Source organism: Argiope bruennichi, chromosome X2, assembly GCF_947563725.1.
Source record: "Argiope bruennichi chromosome X2, qqArgBrue1.1, whole genome shotgun sequence".
NCBI lineage: Eukaryota > Metazoa > Arthropoda > Arachnida > Araneae > Araneidae > Argiope > Argiope bruennichi.
In genome coordinates, this window is record NC_079163.1 from 23,655,745 (window position 1) to 23,670,667 (window position 14,923).

The following is a 14,923-nucleotide window of genomic DNA, read 5'->3' on the forward strand; positions in this document are numbered from 1 at the left end:
CCCACTACTAGAACTTAGTGGACAAGGTTTAACTATGCACCACTATTTGGCTAACTAGTGGGTTAAAGTTTTTCTTTTAAAATTACACATTTTTATGTCATGTTTTGAGTATTAATGTTTATAATAAGAATATTTTGAATCTCATATTATTATTTTCAGATTCAAGTGTGTTGTTGTGAACACACTTGAATCCCTTCCAAGTGAACTATGAACTTCCAAGTGAATTCAAGTGTGAACTATCTTGATATTTTATTATTATATAAGTTCAATTTGTTATTCCATTATTTTACATTCAATTTGATAATTTTGGTGAGCCTTTTACTATTTAAAGGACACTGTGTGCAAGCATTCTTTAGAGACATTCCTTACCAAATAGAGACAATCTTACAGAATGAGAGACAATAAACTGAATTTCTGCAGAAAACCATTTTTTATATTATACATTTTAATATTATTATTTTGATGTTGAATATTTATGTTTATCTAAGATTTTCACAGACATCACTTCATTCTTTTTATGCTTTACATAATCTTGTTCAAAATGATTTTGATATTAACGTAAAGGTAGAGGAAACTTGGCTATCACTTTTAATATGCCTTTACATTTTTATTTCTCTTACTTGAACACCACTGTAAGGTACAGCTGTGTGTCGAGGGCCCCGATGCACTTCCATGATATTTTAATTCTAATTTCAATTTAATTAATTTCCAAGATTTTATCTTAATTTAGCCCATAGTAACTTCATTCTAAGATTATTCTCTTGTTTTGTGTTCCAATTCCACTTTCGGTTTAATTATTTCCTCTGTAAAACTAATTCGCCATCTACTACTATCTTAAACTACGTATTAAATGAAAGTGATACTTCCGTTGCCATTGTCAAAGGTCAACACTTGTATTCCATCGGCACGTGTCCGGAAATCCTACGTTATATAAGACTAGTGATCATTTGTTTCGCGCTGTTCTTTACTTCTGCTTTTGTGTCGCGGTGCGCCTTCTTGTATCATGCCTACCGAAAGAGAATAAAACGAAATTAAAAATAGAACGTCTATGTTTTCAACCTGCAGTCTGCTTCAAACAAAATATGTTATATATACACACGTTTGATGCCATTATCAGAAGTTGGGATTTTCGCTTCCGATAATGACGCCGACTAAAGCTTGCTGGGATATTTTTAACTCCGCTCTGCGTTATGATTGGGCTTTTCTATTATTGATTTTAACACTTTGTGTTGTTGATGATCATCAAATTATCAACATATGCCTCAAATTGAAACCCATCATCTTATTAATTTTGTAATAGCTGTCATTGATTGTAATGGAATATATCAGTAAACATTGAAAAGTGCCTTGTAATATGAATTGCAAGATAAATTTGATGTAATGTTTTGTTTTGCCATGTGAAACTATTTTATATAATTGGAGAAAACTGAGCAAAATGGAAGCTGCTTGAAATATGTTTTTTCCATAAAAGAAAGCTGCTTTTATTTGATAGCCATAGTCATGAACTCTTGCTTTCTATAGAATCATTTAATTTCAGTACTTATTATTGTGTATTTCTTACTTAAGATTCAAGCTCAATGAATTGGGTCTAATTGAATAAGTCTTTTCCTGATTTCTTAGCATTTGCAGCAAAATAAACTATTTTTATAAACTTACCATAATATTTTAAAGTGATACTTTGGTTTACTTATTTCTACATCTATATATCAAGGTCTGATAAAAATTTGCTAAGAATTAAGTATACAAATTTAATTCTTTTTATTTACAGTAGCTTGTAATGAGTACTTTTTTTTTTTTTAATATTCTGAATTTGTACACTATATATCAGATTTATTATTCGTTTATTATAACTGGCTGAATAATTTTTTGTTTCTTATTACAAGAATAATTATATTCTTAAAGGTTGATATTGAAGATTTAAGGAAAAAGCTAGTCTTTGAGATGGTAATTTTTAAAAGGATAAGTCTATCTAACAAGTCCTTTGTTTTGTAATAGTCTCTATATAATTTTTTGAAAGAGGTAAGGACTCAGAAGTAAACTTACATAAATCACGATATCCTCTATTCTTAAATAGAATAAATAATTGATGAATAAATATATTGATGTAATGTTTTATTTTGCCATGTCAAACTATTTTGCTCAATTGGCCCGAAAAAGCTTCGCATACAATTTTTTCTTAATTTATATTATGAAACCTCTTTACAGCGGCTATCCTTCATATAAAGTAAAATGGGACATTTAGGGGGATCGCTGTTCTGAAAGATTTTCGGCTACAAAATACTTACCAAAATAATCCCTTATTCATTATTCCTGACGCAATAAATTTTAAGATTTATAAAAAACTCATTTGAAGATTTATAAATTATGTTGAAAAAAAATGTACAATTTTATTTGCTTGAATCTTTAAGTGTTTTTTTAGTCTGCGCAAGATTCTGTTGCAATTCATTTTTATAGAGAATGTGGACTGCACCCAGATCCAAAACTTAAACTAAATGACTAATTGATTGCATTCGTATCTTAAGTAAAATTTTTAAGAATAATACTTTATTCGAAACTTACCTTCAAAATACACTTATTATCTGAGAAGAAAATATACGCTTCCTTTGACATAATAAAAACACTCTCTAGAATTTGGTATGGGGTAGAAAGCTGCTCTTATTCTAGACATACTGAACTTTTGATTTGATCAAAATTCGATTATGGTAGTTCTGTATGTAGATCTGCCACGAAATGTAGATATATGTCTTTCAGCTGGAGCATTTCGAACTTCTTCAGTTCACTTTAAATCAAAACCTTCTGTGGAATTTAGATGATAAAAACTGGCATTTAATTTATTTTTAAAATAATAAAATGACTATTCTCATCTATGAGATTATAAAATTATAAATCCTGTCTCTTGTTCATAATTCTCATTGAGGTCATCATTCATTTCCACTTTTGTCTTCAGTACCGGGCAAATTCTTAAGGATATAAATATAATTGATTTTCGTATCCTTAACCAGTTTACTGCGGAATTTATTTTTTTAAAGTCAAGCGATGTCGCATGTACAAACGCAATACAAATAGTTGCATAGCAAATTTAGCAAAAAAAAAAAAAAAAAAAAAGTAAGAAAGCGAATAAAATTGTATTTTTATTAGATAAAGAATTACTAATAAAAATACTGCTAAAATGAAGATTTGGATTGACGTGTATACACGTCAAACGCTTTTAACTGGTTAATAAGTCGGTCGATATCCCTCCATGGAAACATACAATTATAAATTTTATTCATATTTTGAAAGCATGAAAAACATGAAATTTAATGTATCAATTCATGTATTATGATCACAGACAACACTTTTCCGACTATGAACTTGAAATTATTGATGGATCCAAGGCCGGTAACATTGCGATTGGGGCTTTAGTTATCAGAGATGCGATAGTTTGAGAAAGATAACAAAAAGTTTGCGCTGTGTTCACCGGAAATCTGTGTCATATACCGAGTTAAAAATAGTTGAAAAAGATTATAAAATAAATATATTATACACAGATTTAAAAAGCGCCATCGAAGCACTAAAGAATGTTTCTCCATCAAGTCATTCTTTAGTACTGAAGTGTGTTTAATTTAAATTTTATTTATTAAAGAAATTCATATAGTTAATATTTTGTTAGTTTTTAGATATGCAGGAGCTGCAGGATATGAAACTTAAAAAAACTTCGAAAAGTGCTGCAGCAATAATTGAAAATTTTGTCCCCCTAAGTGATGCATTATAAGCTGGTAAAAATTGGCTACAAGAGAAATATCTAAAATTTTGGGACCTACAAAATCAAAATAAGTTGCTCAAAACTCACCTCTTGGTAAAAGCGTTCAAGTATTTGTTATGTAAGCCAGAGGCACTCAGTTCTGCTGATTAGGACACGCTAGATTAACGCATAACATCTACTCAGTTCAAAACCTCCACCCACGAGTTCACATTGCCATTTTTTTCTGCCAGTTAAACATTTTCTACTAGTATGCCCGAGTTTTAATATATGTGTAAGAGTTTAGGTAAAAATAATACAGAATTACTGATTTTTTGGGAGATAATTCCTACCAAAAGTTGTTTCTTTTTTTACATGACATAGGACTTGATTAAGTCATTTGAATTTTTTTTCCTTCCATTTTCATTTTCAAGTTTTTATTGTATTTGAGTCTTACCGAAAACTTGGATACGTTCTTTTAAGTCAAGTGCTTGGCGTAGCAAGGACACAAGTAGCTTATACACTATCAAACTAAACCAAATTTATTTTGTTTTCTACTTCGAAAAGCGATTTTTTAGTCGATCCATCGATATTTGTAGAAGAATGGGCAATAATATCGTCAGTCATCGAAAATTTGTCGAGGTAATGATTTTGTTTGTTTGTTCTCTTATAAGATTTAATGACAGCAGATATTGTTGATATCATGTTATCACACTGAGGCAAAATTCCTATGTGCTAGTCGAGGGGGGGGGCAGTGTTCTGAAATCAAAAGACTTTGCCTAGAACTAAAATGGCTTCTTCCTGTGTGTTTAATAATCGTAGCCATTTGATTTTCTTACTCCAGTATAGTGCGAAATTCACTCTTCTCTGCACATTAGAAAAGGATTGACTTACTTTGATGTGTTTTCTGGCATTGATTTTGATTGTATGTACTTTTGTTTTACTTTCTTTGTAAAAAAGCATTAAAGATAAGACAGGCGTAATTAGTATTATTGAAATTGAATGGGAACTGCTGTTTGGAGGGCTCTAATGGTTCATTTACCATAAATGGTTAATTTACTCTAATCGAAGTTATTTTACCATTTGTCTGTGGACTTGAAATTCTATATCAAACAAAAGCTTCCACTGAGAAGGGTGACCACTCAGCAAAGGTAGTCGTTTAGAATTTTTTCTTTTTTTGTCATATTGATTTTTTTTGTGATAAAATAAACAAAAATAATTGCAAACTAATACAGATATATTAGTTTTTAATATAGATAGTAAAATAGATATAATAGTTTGCAACTTTTTTGATAGTCTGAAAGAGAAATCTTGTTTTTTATTTATTAATATGTAATTATTTAAATTCATTTTAAAAGCTCTGTTGTAAACTGATTTAGATAATGCTATTGTTTTTTCATCATATATTGCAATCTGATTGATTGAATGAATTAAAGTTTCTTTTTTAAAATCAAATAGTATATTAACATAACAGAAAAGATATATGTATTTAAAATTTTATTCGAACTTTTTCATAATAGTGAGAGTATACCTCGAGTAACATTAATATTCAAGTGAAAACAATTGACTAGAAGCGATAATTTTATAGGATTTGATTGCTTCTTTTCATAGTTTTTCAAGGTTAACAGAAAGTAATTTTTTAGTTTAGTCTTCAGTTGCTGATGTTTGAATGATTTTAGGTATGTTCGATGTTTATTTTATTTTATTGGGATATACTTAATTAACTTGGAAGTACAAAGCGTAGAAACTACAGTATTTTATGTCGAAACTCTGCAAAGTGCTGAGATTTTATGACATAGTTTAAAGTTGGAGGTCACATTTCAGAAAATTTTTAGTTTATAGTTGGAAGACACATTTCAAAATGTTTATGACAGAGAATAAAAAATTTCTTCAACTATTTGACTCATTTGAAGGTACCTTTTTAAATTCGATTCTTTGATGTTTAATTGCATTACTGTTATTGGGTATAAGTTCAGAGCAATAATTTAATTTTCTCCTCTAATGTATTTAAAAACAACTATTTTGTTTCTAAATCTTAAAATTAAAATTTTGGAGACTTTTGTTGGTGTCTTCTCTCTGTGTGTCTAAATTTTTTTTCTGATGCAAATCTTTCTTCAAATTTTAGGAGCTTGAAAAATGTTTAAAAGGTACTCATGGACCTACTCACACCACTTATGAATTAGAGATAATAGATGCTTTTAGTTGTTACAAGCCCAAAGAATATGCATCATTTCAAGATTCTGAAAACAAGTTGCTTTTATGGCATGGTTCAAGACTGACAAATTGGATGGGAATTTTAAAAGAAGGGCTTCGCATAGCTCCACCAGAAGCTCCGGTCACTGGTTATATGTTTGGAAAAGGATTATATTTCGCTGATGTGAGCAGCAAAAGTGCTAACTATTGTTTTGCAACCAAGAAGAAGAATGAGGGTCTGCTTTTAATGTGTGAAGTATGTTTTTGTTAATATAATGAGTGATAAAATATTTTTTAAGGAATTTATGTTCCTTTTATCAGATTTAGAATTAATTGTTTATAAAAACATTTTTATCTTTTACATTTTATATATTCTGAGAGAAATGTCAGAATCTGTATGTGTTTTCAGCATAATTTGCGTTATTCTATATTTGTTTGTTATTTCTAATTTTTAAATTTTAAATCTAATTCAAAGTAATTTGAAAAATGTGTGCATTCAAATAATTCTTTAAAGCTTCCATTTTGGCCACTTCTTCTTACATCAATAAAAATTCCATATCTTTTGTAAGGCCGGCAATAAATAGACGTTTGTTTATCCTTTTTTCCAAAAATTTGTTGTAAGAGCCATTTTGATAATAATGAAAAGTTATCACTTGTTTGAATTATTTTCTGACAACAATCTGAATTTTAACAGTTTCTAACTATACTTTTTCTTCTATTCAATTTCGTATTTGTATAAACCAATCATAGATCAGATGTTCTCATTTAAATGAATTGAAAATCCTTACCTGCATAAAGGATTTTCTTCACTTCTGGTGCATTAATAATGCTAAACAAGAAAATAAATCCTCTGTCTTTCAGAAGTGATTTCTGTTTTAAGTTTAAGGAATAATGATTAGCTCTTTAGTTGTGGTCGCCTTTGATTGCTTCATGAGATTTCAGTAAGAATATTTTAGATTTGTGGAAATATTTATAAAATATAAGCATGAAAACAATATTTGTAAATTTAATCTTTTCAATTAGTTATTAAGGTTTGTTGAAGAATTGATTAAAGATTTTAACAATTGGATTGTTACAATTTGGACAAGCTGTATTAATACTTTTTAGAAAGTAAACTAAAGTTAGAAAATTGTATTACATTTTGAACAATTTATGTTTCAAGAAAGTTCTGAATCTTTTTTTAAAAAATCTTTTTCACATATATTTAAAAATTTTTTATGAGAAATTATTTTAATATGTAATTAGTATTGCTCCTGTGATAGCAAAGGAGACATTATTGATTAACATGTTGAATCATTATTCAGCTTTCAAGGTCTAACGGGCATAAGTGCTGTTCAACTTTCATTTCAATTTATTTGGAGTACTTTTAGACCCAAGTACTGATGTGATGCTTTCTATGTTATAGTTTGACAACAGCTAGGAGCTATCTGTGAAAATGGCGCTTAACTGTTTTAATTTTTTTTTTGGGGGGGGGGAGATTCGTTTAATTCTGTTCCATTTTTTTCTATTAAAATAAGCCTAGATAATAATTGGTCGCACTCACACAAAATATTGAATTTTGAGAAACAGTAATCATGTAAGATATTATACATAAATATCCTTATCCTTAATCAGATGTTGGCAGTCCGTACAGACGTTCATAACCCAGACTACTGTATTTTGAAAGTTGTAATTTAGTTTTTGTATTTCAACAGTAAAATAAATATTTAGAGTATAAGATAAAACTTAAAAAAATCTTTTGCTGCTACTTCTTGTATTTATAAATGCAAAATATGTATCCAGAAAATCTATAAGATATTCTGTGTAAACTTCCTGTTTGTCTCAACTGCTACAACTGTTTTCACATTAAAGGCAACATAAAGATCTAAACTAAAAATCTTTTTCAAAAATTTTCTGAGGCTTATATAGGTTTTGCTATTTTCCTAGACATATGATTTTCCATTATTTCTCACTATTCAAAAGAAATTATATGCACATGTACTCAAGATGTTTAGTATATTAATTATAAACCATTTTAATATGATACATGAAGGATTATTTATATTCAGAGCAAGGGTTTGTGGATATTTGTTAGTAAATTATTGTAATTTATGATTTAAATTTGTATGCTTTTATTTGACCTATACTTATTTTGTTATAATTTATATATATTATTTTCTTTTTATTTAGGTGTCGGTTGGCAATCAGTATCCTTTGACTGCAGCTGATGAAAATCTACCTTTAGGATTGCCATCAGGATTTGACAGTGTTATAGGTAAAGGCTCAATAACTCCTAGTGCATTTAAAACGGGAGTGCTATCGTAAGTGCCCATTTTATTCAAATTAATAATATTAATTTTCTAAGTATGAAAATAAATGTTATATAATACACATATAAGGCTGGTTATATACACAGCGTTTTTTCCGCTACAGATATTTTATCGTTACCGTTCACAGAAATCGAAGGTTTACACACGGCGCTAAAATTTCAGTCGGCGTAATTTCATTAGCAAAGAAATTTACTTTAACCGTGTTATTTACTGCTTAAGTGTAATTTGAAATGAATAGAGAGCAGATTCTGTTTATTGTTATTTTGTTGTCGAATGAAGAGGAAAAGGGGGAAAAATGACTTATTTGGATTTATTTAATTAAGGAAAAAAAGAGGAGTTAGGAGATTTTTACATGTTATTTGAAGGTTTGAGGCAAAAGAAAGTGGCATGGGTGGATTAAAGACATCTGCACAAAAATACCAAAATGAGGAATTCCATTCAGCATGTAGAAATGCTGGCAATAACTTTTGAAATCTGTAAGTTTGAGTATTAAATTGTAATGAGTAAAATAAATGTTTCACTTACAATTATTTTCGCACATTGTTATTATAAGGTTTTGAAGGTAATTCTGTTTATTGATGCAATTCCATAAAAACATGCAAATATGAACAGAAACTTAGGTACGTTTTATGCATATAAATATACAACTAGAAATTATTATACAATTAATATATACTACTTATATAATTGTATTACCATTCAGTTGTGCTGATGAGCATTGCTGGCAGTAAATACTGTTTCATTTTGTGCTTGCCAGGCACAGAAAGTCCACAAGTTCCATACTTTTTTGTTGGTGATGCAGCATTTGGGCTGCATAAGAATTTGCTAAGGCCATATGCTGAAACACATTTGACAGTCGAAAAGAAAATATTCAATTATCGATTTTTCAAGCAAGAAGATACACAGAATGCTAATTTGATATTCTCAGCACTAAATGAAGAATATTCCATCATCTTTTTAATGTTCTACCACAATTTGCGCATGATATTATAAAGCCTTTATTAAAGCCTATTCTTCATAATTATGTTAGGGATAGAGATAGATATATGAGGATACAATGTCAATTATAGGATTGGAAGATATTCACGGAGAGAATATTACAAGAGAAGACTTCAAAACAAACAATATGAAAAACATTCTATGTAGATATTTTTTTCAAATGCAGGCATGATTTGCTGCCATACATCTATAATATAAAAGTATTCTGATCGTCATTATATTAGTGACATATAATTGTAAAATATGCCGCTTTCTATTTGAAACAAGTATTTCAAAAAAAAAAAAAAAAAAAAGTTTTTTTTTGTACATTATTTTTATTTATTTGTAAAATATTTCTGATTTATTAGAAATAATTTAAAAACATAATAAAACTTGTTGATAAACGTAATATCGTTACTAATTTATATTTTTACGAAAAAAAACAAACCGTTTGTTAATAATAGCCAGCTCAGAAATAAAAATATTTGATAATTAAATCCAGAAACAATAGTGCTATGTAAATAAAATTATTTAGAACTAGAGATTGTTACTATTGTCATTTCTAGACTCACAAAATTTGAAATTTTTTATGACTCCATCTGTTATCTAGTAAATACAGATAAGAAAGTATGAATTTCCTATAAATCGTTTCTCACATTTTCTTCCAATAAACCAGAGTCGTTACAAATTTCTATATACATTTTATGCCAACAGCTACGTTTCTGTCTTTAAAAATTTATAAAAAAAGGCCTTTCTTGGATTAAAGCAATTAAAATTTCATTATCGATTTTAACTCATTCATGTTCATAATAGATGAAAATCTATTGATGCTAGAAGAAAAATTGTGTTTCAAGCAGGAAGGCAAAGCTCACTGTGAAATAGCAACCCTAACATTAAAAAAACGCCGTGTTTGTAAGCTTGCATTTGATTATGTGCGTCAGTACTTGAACTGTGACAGTCAAAGTACCGTTGGCGCCAGTGGCAGCCGACGTCTGCATAGCATCAGCCGACGACAAATTGACCGCGACTTTATTTTTCTGTCAAATGTGTAAGCTCTAATATAATTAAATACACTACTGTTATGGCGGCGACCGCGTCGGAAAAATCCACTGCGTGTGTGACCAGCCTAAATAATTTATTTTATGCTGTTGTCATGTGCTATGAAACGCCTTTTTGCAGTTTCATGTTTTTAATTTTACTTGTTATTTTTCGTCAAACAATAAATCTTCTGGTATCCTTAGAACAACTTTACTTTTATAGACCTGAAGCTAAAGTACCATCTGGACCCCTGATTGAAGATTCTTCTTATGAGGGTACTTTGAATTATAATGAATATATTGTCTATGATGTAAAGCAAGTAAGGATGAAATATCTGCTTAGAGTCAAGTTTAACTTCAAGTAAAAATGTTACATTTTCGGAGTTTCATATTCTTTTGAATGTTTTTATAAATGTTTGCACTTAAGTAGCATATTTTGTATAGTTATCTCAATTTCATCAGTAACGGTTTTTTACAATTATAATAAATTATAACCATTTGATTTCATTTATAATTTCTTATGTGTTCATATGATCAAGTTTTAGATTCTATTGTTTAATAGTCAAATATACAGTTTTACCTCTATATAACTAACTTGAAGGTTTCTTTAAAGAATATTTGATACATTGTATTGAAATTTGTTCATTTTCTTTTTGAAAATAATTATACGTATGTATTTTTTTTAGATACAGATGACTAACTGTATCTCGAAAATGTACTATATATTAAACTATCTAAGAAATTTATTTTAGCAAATATGCTAATATTTATTTAATTTACAAATGTGCTTACCATGTATTAAAAATTCTCTGTTGTATATATATATATATAAACCCTAAATTTCTATTTCTTATTGGCCATATTTGTTATTGTATGAACTGAATTTCTCTGCAACTATTAACGATTTTCGTTCTGGAGCCTATTCATTGTACGAAATTCCTGAAGCACTGTAAGACTATTCACTGATAGTTCCTGAAAAGAGTATTCGATATATAAAAATACTTGTATAAAATTTAATTATTTTCTTATTGAAAACAATTATGCATGCTTTATTTTTTTGCTACAAAGAAGACTAATCTATATATATTTGAACTTTTTATTTATGTATGCTCTTAAAGAGCGCATTTTGTAATCGCAATGTCTGCTTTAATTATTCACTAGAACGTTAATAGACATTATGTATAAATTATGTTCATTTTAGCAAATTTTCTTATGTGTTTGCACTATCAAGTTTGGACCCTGTGGCTATGTATATATATAATATACACAATTGAACCTTTATATATCGAACTTGAAGATTACTTTAACTTGAAGATTTTTATATAGAAATGCACATTGAATTTCTTTTATTTTCTTTTAAGATATTTACGTGTATTTCATATTTTCTTGAGACAAAAAATAATAAAATATTAAACTATTGAAGCAATTTGAGAAATTATGCTAATAGATATTTAATTTGCAAATATGTTTACATTGTATTAGAAAGTTTGCAAAGTAACTTTGTTTATATACAAAAATTTAAGTTTTTATTCAATTTAGGATCTATTTTTTATCTTCGTAAAGCTGAATTTCTCTTTTGGAATTAAAGATTTCTGTTTTTGGATCTGTTCAGGGTAAAAAGTTCCTAAAACACTGTAAGACTATTTACTAAAGGATCCTTGAAAGAATTTTGGATGTATAAAAATAGATATTTTAAATTTTATCATTATTTTATTATTAAAAACAATTATGAGTGTTTATTGTTTTTGCAATAAAGAAGACTAAACTGTTTATATTTGCACAGACTTAAAGAGCACATTTTGTACAGTTATCACTATTACGTCCGTTCAAATATGTTTTGAACAATAATAAATATATTATATCCATTTGATTTCATTTAAATTTGATAACTTGTTAACATTATTTAGATTTTTTGGTTATGTATATATACGTTTAATCTCTGTATATAGAACTTGAAAGTTCCTTAAAGATTATTTGATATATGGAAATACATATTGAGTTTATTTATTATTATTTTCTTATTAACGAACATATTTCATTTGTTCTTGAGGTAAAGAAAACTGAAACATTAAATTACCAAAGAAATTTATTTTATAGAATGTGCTAATGTGTCTTTAATTTGCAAATGAGTTTATTATGTACTAAAAAGTGTTTATATGCAATCCCCTCCCTTAAATGTCTGTTTATTTTCTGCCCTATTTTTTATTAGCTGAATTTCTCTTTTACAATTAAATATTTCCGTTTTAAGGCCTGTTTACTGTAAGAAGTTTCAGCAGCATTATAAGGCTGTTCACTGAAGGCTCTTAAAAATATTTGATGTATAGAAAAAATTTCATTTTTTTATTATTAAAAACAACTATGCATGCCTAATGTTTGAGTCATGGAAGACTGAACTGTTTATATTTTTAATTGTTTATATATATGCACTTAAAGAGCATTTAAGCATAAATAAGATAAAGCATTTTGTTATCACAGTTACATATGTAAGTATTCTTTTGAACAATAATAAACATTTTGAATGAATTAAGTCTGTTTGTTTTCATTAAATTTTATGCGTTTACATTATTATACACAGTTGAACCTCTATATATCGAGCTTGAAAGTCCCTTGAAATAATATTCGATTTATAAAATTACATATTAATATTTTTTTAATTATTTTCTTTTTAAAAACAATTAGACATATCTATATTTTGAGATTAAGACTAAAACATCAAACTTTCACAGAATATTTTTTAGAATATGCTAATACTTATTTAATTTCCAAACGTGCCTACCATGTACTGAAAAATCGTATGTTTATATGCCCCCAAAATTATTTCTGCCCTTTTTTTTCACAATTAAACTTATCCTTTTTGAGGTTTGTTTAATGTTAGAAATGAAACTCTAATTGAATTTAAAATAAAGATTTTTACCTAAATTAGGAAAAGTAGTGAAAAGGAATTCGTAGAACGGTAGTTAAAAATATCTTGTTTCATCGACAAATAATATTGCTTTCTCTTAAACAGCCTGCGATGAATTCCATTGGAGTTAAGAATTGATGAAATTGTCTTTTAAAATTTAATTTATATTCCTTCGTATGAACGATCTCGTAGCGCTTTTTGGCTGTAAATAGGTAGTCCTAATTTTATACGAAAAATTTTGTCCATTGCATAAAAATTTAACTTGTTATGGGGAAAGTTTATCTACTGAAAATTCACGGTTGCTGGAAAAAACTATATATTAACATTTTCAATGTATTGAAATTTTATAGAGATTCAGTTTTTATACGTATATATATATATATATATATATATATATATATATATATATATATATATATATATATATATATATATATATATATATATATATTGTGTTTGTTTCATATTGATAATAAGAAAAGCTAAAAGTATGATTGAAAAAAGAGGATAGCATTTCATTTTAATATTTTTTTTTACTAAATTATAAATAGTGATCATTGGTTATGCTGCATATTTTCAGAATTGCCTGACATTTTGAAATGGTAAAAGACTCGGAAGTTTTTAATGAATAATAAGGTCATTATATGTGAACTTTTTGAGGCAAGAACTTTCATTAGATCTGAACAAGCACGCCAAAAGAAGAGTGGGGGAGGTGATTATATCTTTAATATCTGCCTAGATGTGAAAAGAATTGCCATTAAATTATTATTTCTTATTTATTTACGAATAATTTAGATTCATGCATTCTTAAAGCATTTATGAATTTTCCAATGGGGGGGGGGTTGTGTGAAGAATATAATTTTCAGTGTCGTAGTAAAAAGATTGCTGTTAAACTTTCAATGAAGATCTTACATCACCTTCTGTTTGGCAATTTAAATATCTGACCTTTGGTATTCGGTATTCTATAAAAGTTTGAGTAGAGGCTCATTTAGTTTTAATATGAAATTAATCTTGAAGTTATGCTTATGGTTATTTCGAGAAAAGGAAATAAATTTTTAAAAAATAGTTAATTTTCCTTCCCAGTATCTTAACCCACATTGATCACGATTCTTTAAAATGATATATTTTGTGGTGGCCATGTGCCATAATCATCCTCCATACATTTATGATATTAACATGGTAATGCTAGGATTGTGAAACCAATTGCTTCGAATGTAGCACATTCCCTTCATTTGTATCCTTAGTATTTGAGTTTGATTTTGCACCAAGGTTGCTATTATCAAGTATACATTTTATTTGGCTTTAGATAATAATTTGTTGTAGCTTTGTATAAATATCCTATGGTTTTCGTATAACATGCATTGTATAAATATGCTCTTTTTTCCCTTGTTTTCTTATTAAAAGAGTTATAAAACATGCACAATTTATTTAGAAAAATGTGTTGTACACATAGCTTGTAGTTGAAGGCAGGCAGAATCGTTTTAACCAAACCCTTGGTATTTTCTTTACATTAAATAATTTCAAAATGTCAACTTCTCAAAGAATTTTCTGTCGAAGTAAAAATAACCTAATCTCATGAAGCCACGACCAGTTTTAATAGCATTAAGTCATCTACACAATTTTATATCTAGTTATTCTATTAAAAGAAATATGTCTGATGAAATTCATTATACATTTATTTGAAAAAAAAAACAACTTTTTTTAATCAAATATATTTTAAAGTTTATCGACATTAATGAGAAAAGTAACAATTTAAACTTTAGTTACTTTTTAAAATGACTTA

The 14,923-nt window shown here is 27.9% G+C and overlaps 1 protein-coding gene across 1 annotated transcript in view; it reads left to right on the plus strand.

The window, feature by feature from the left end:
• The window catches only part of LOC129960340 (poly [ADP-ribose] polymerase 2-like), a 38,416-nt gene extending 27,528 nt beyond the window's left edge, over positions 1–10,888 (plus strand). The window contains exons 10-12 of the mRNA XM_056073715.1: positions 5,847–6,170; positions 8,084–8,214; positions 10,462–10,888. Of these exons, the coding sequence (XP_055929690.1) occupies positions 5,847–6,170; positions 8,084–8,214; positions 10,462–10,603 (597 nt within the window). The 3' untranslated portion in view covers positions 10,604–10,888. The remainder of the gene's footprint in view (positions 1–5,846; positions 6,171–8,083; positions 8,215–10,461) is intronic.
• The last annotated feature ends 4,035 nt before the right edge of the window (positions 10,889–14,923 follow it).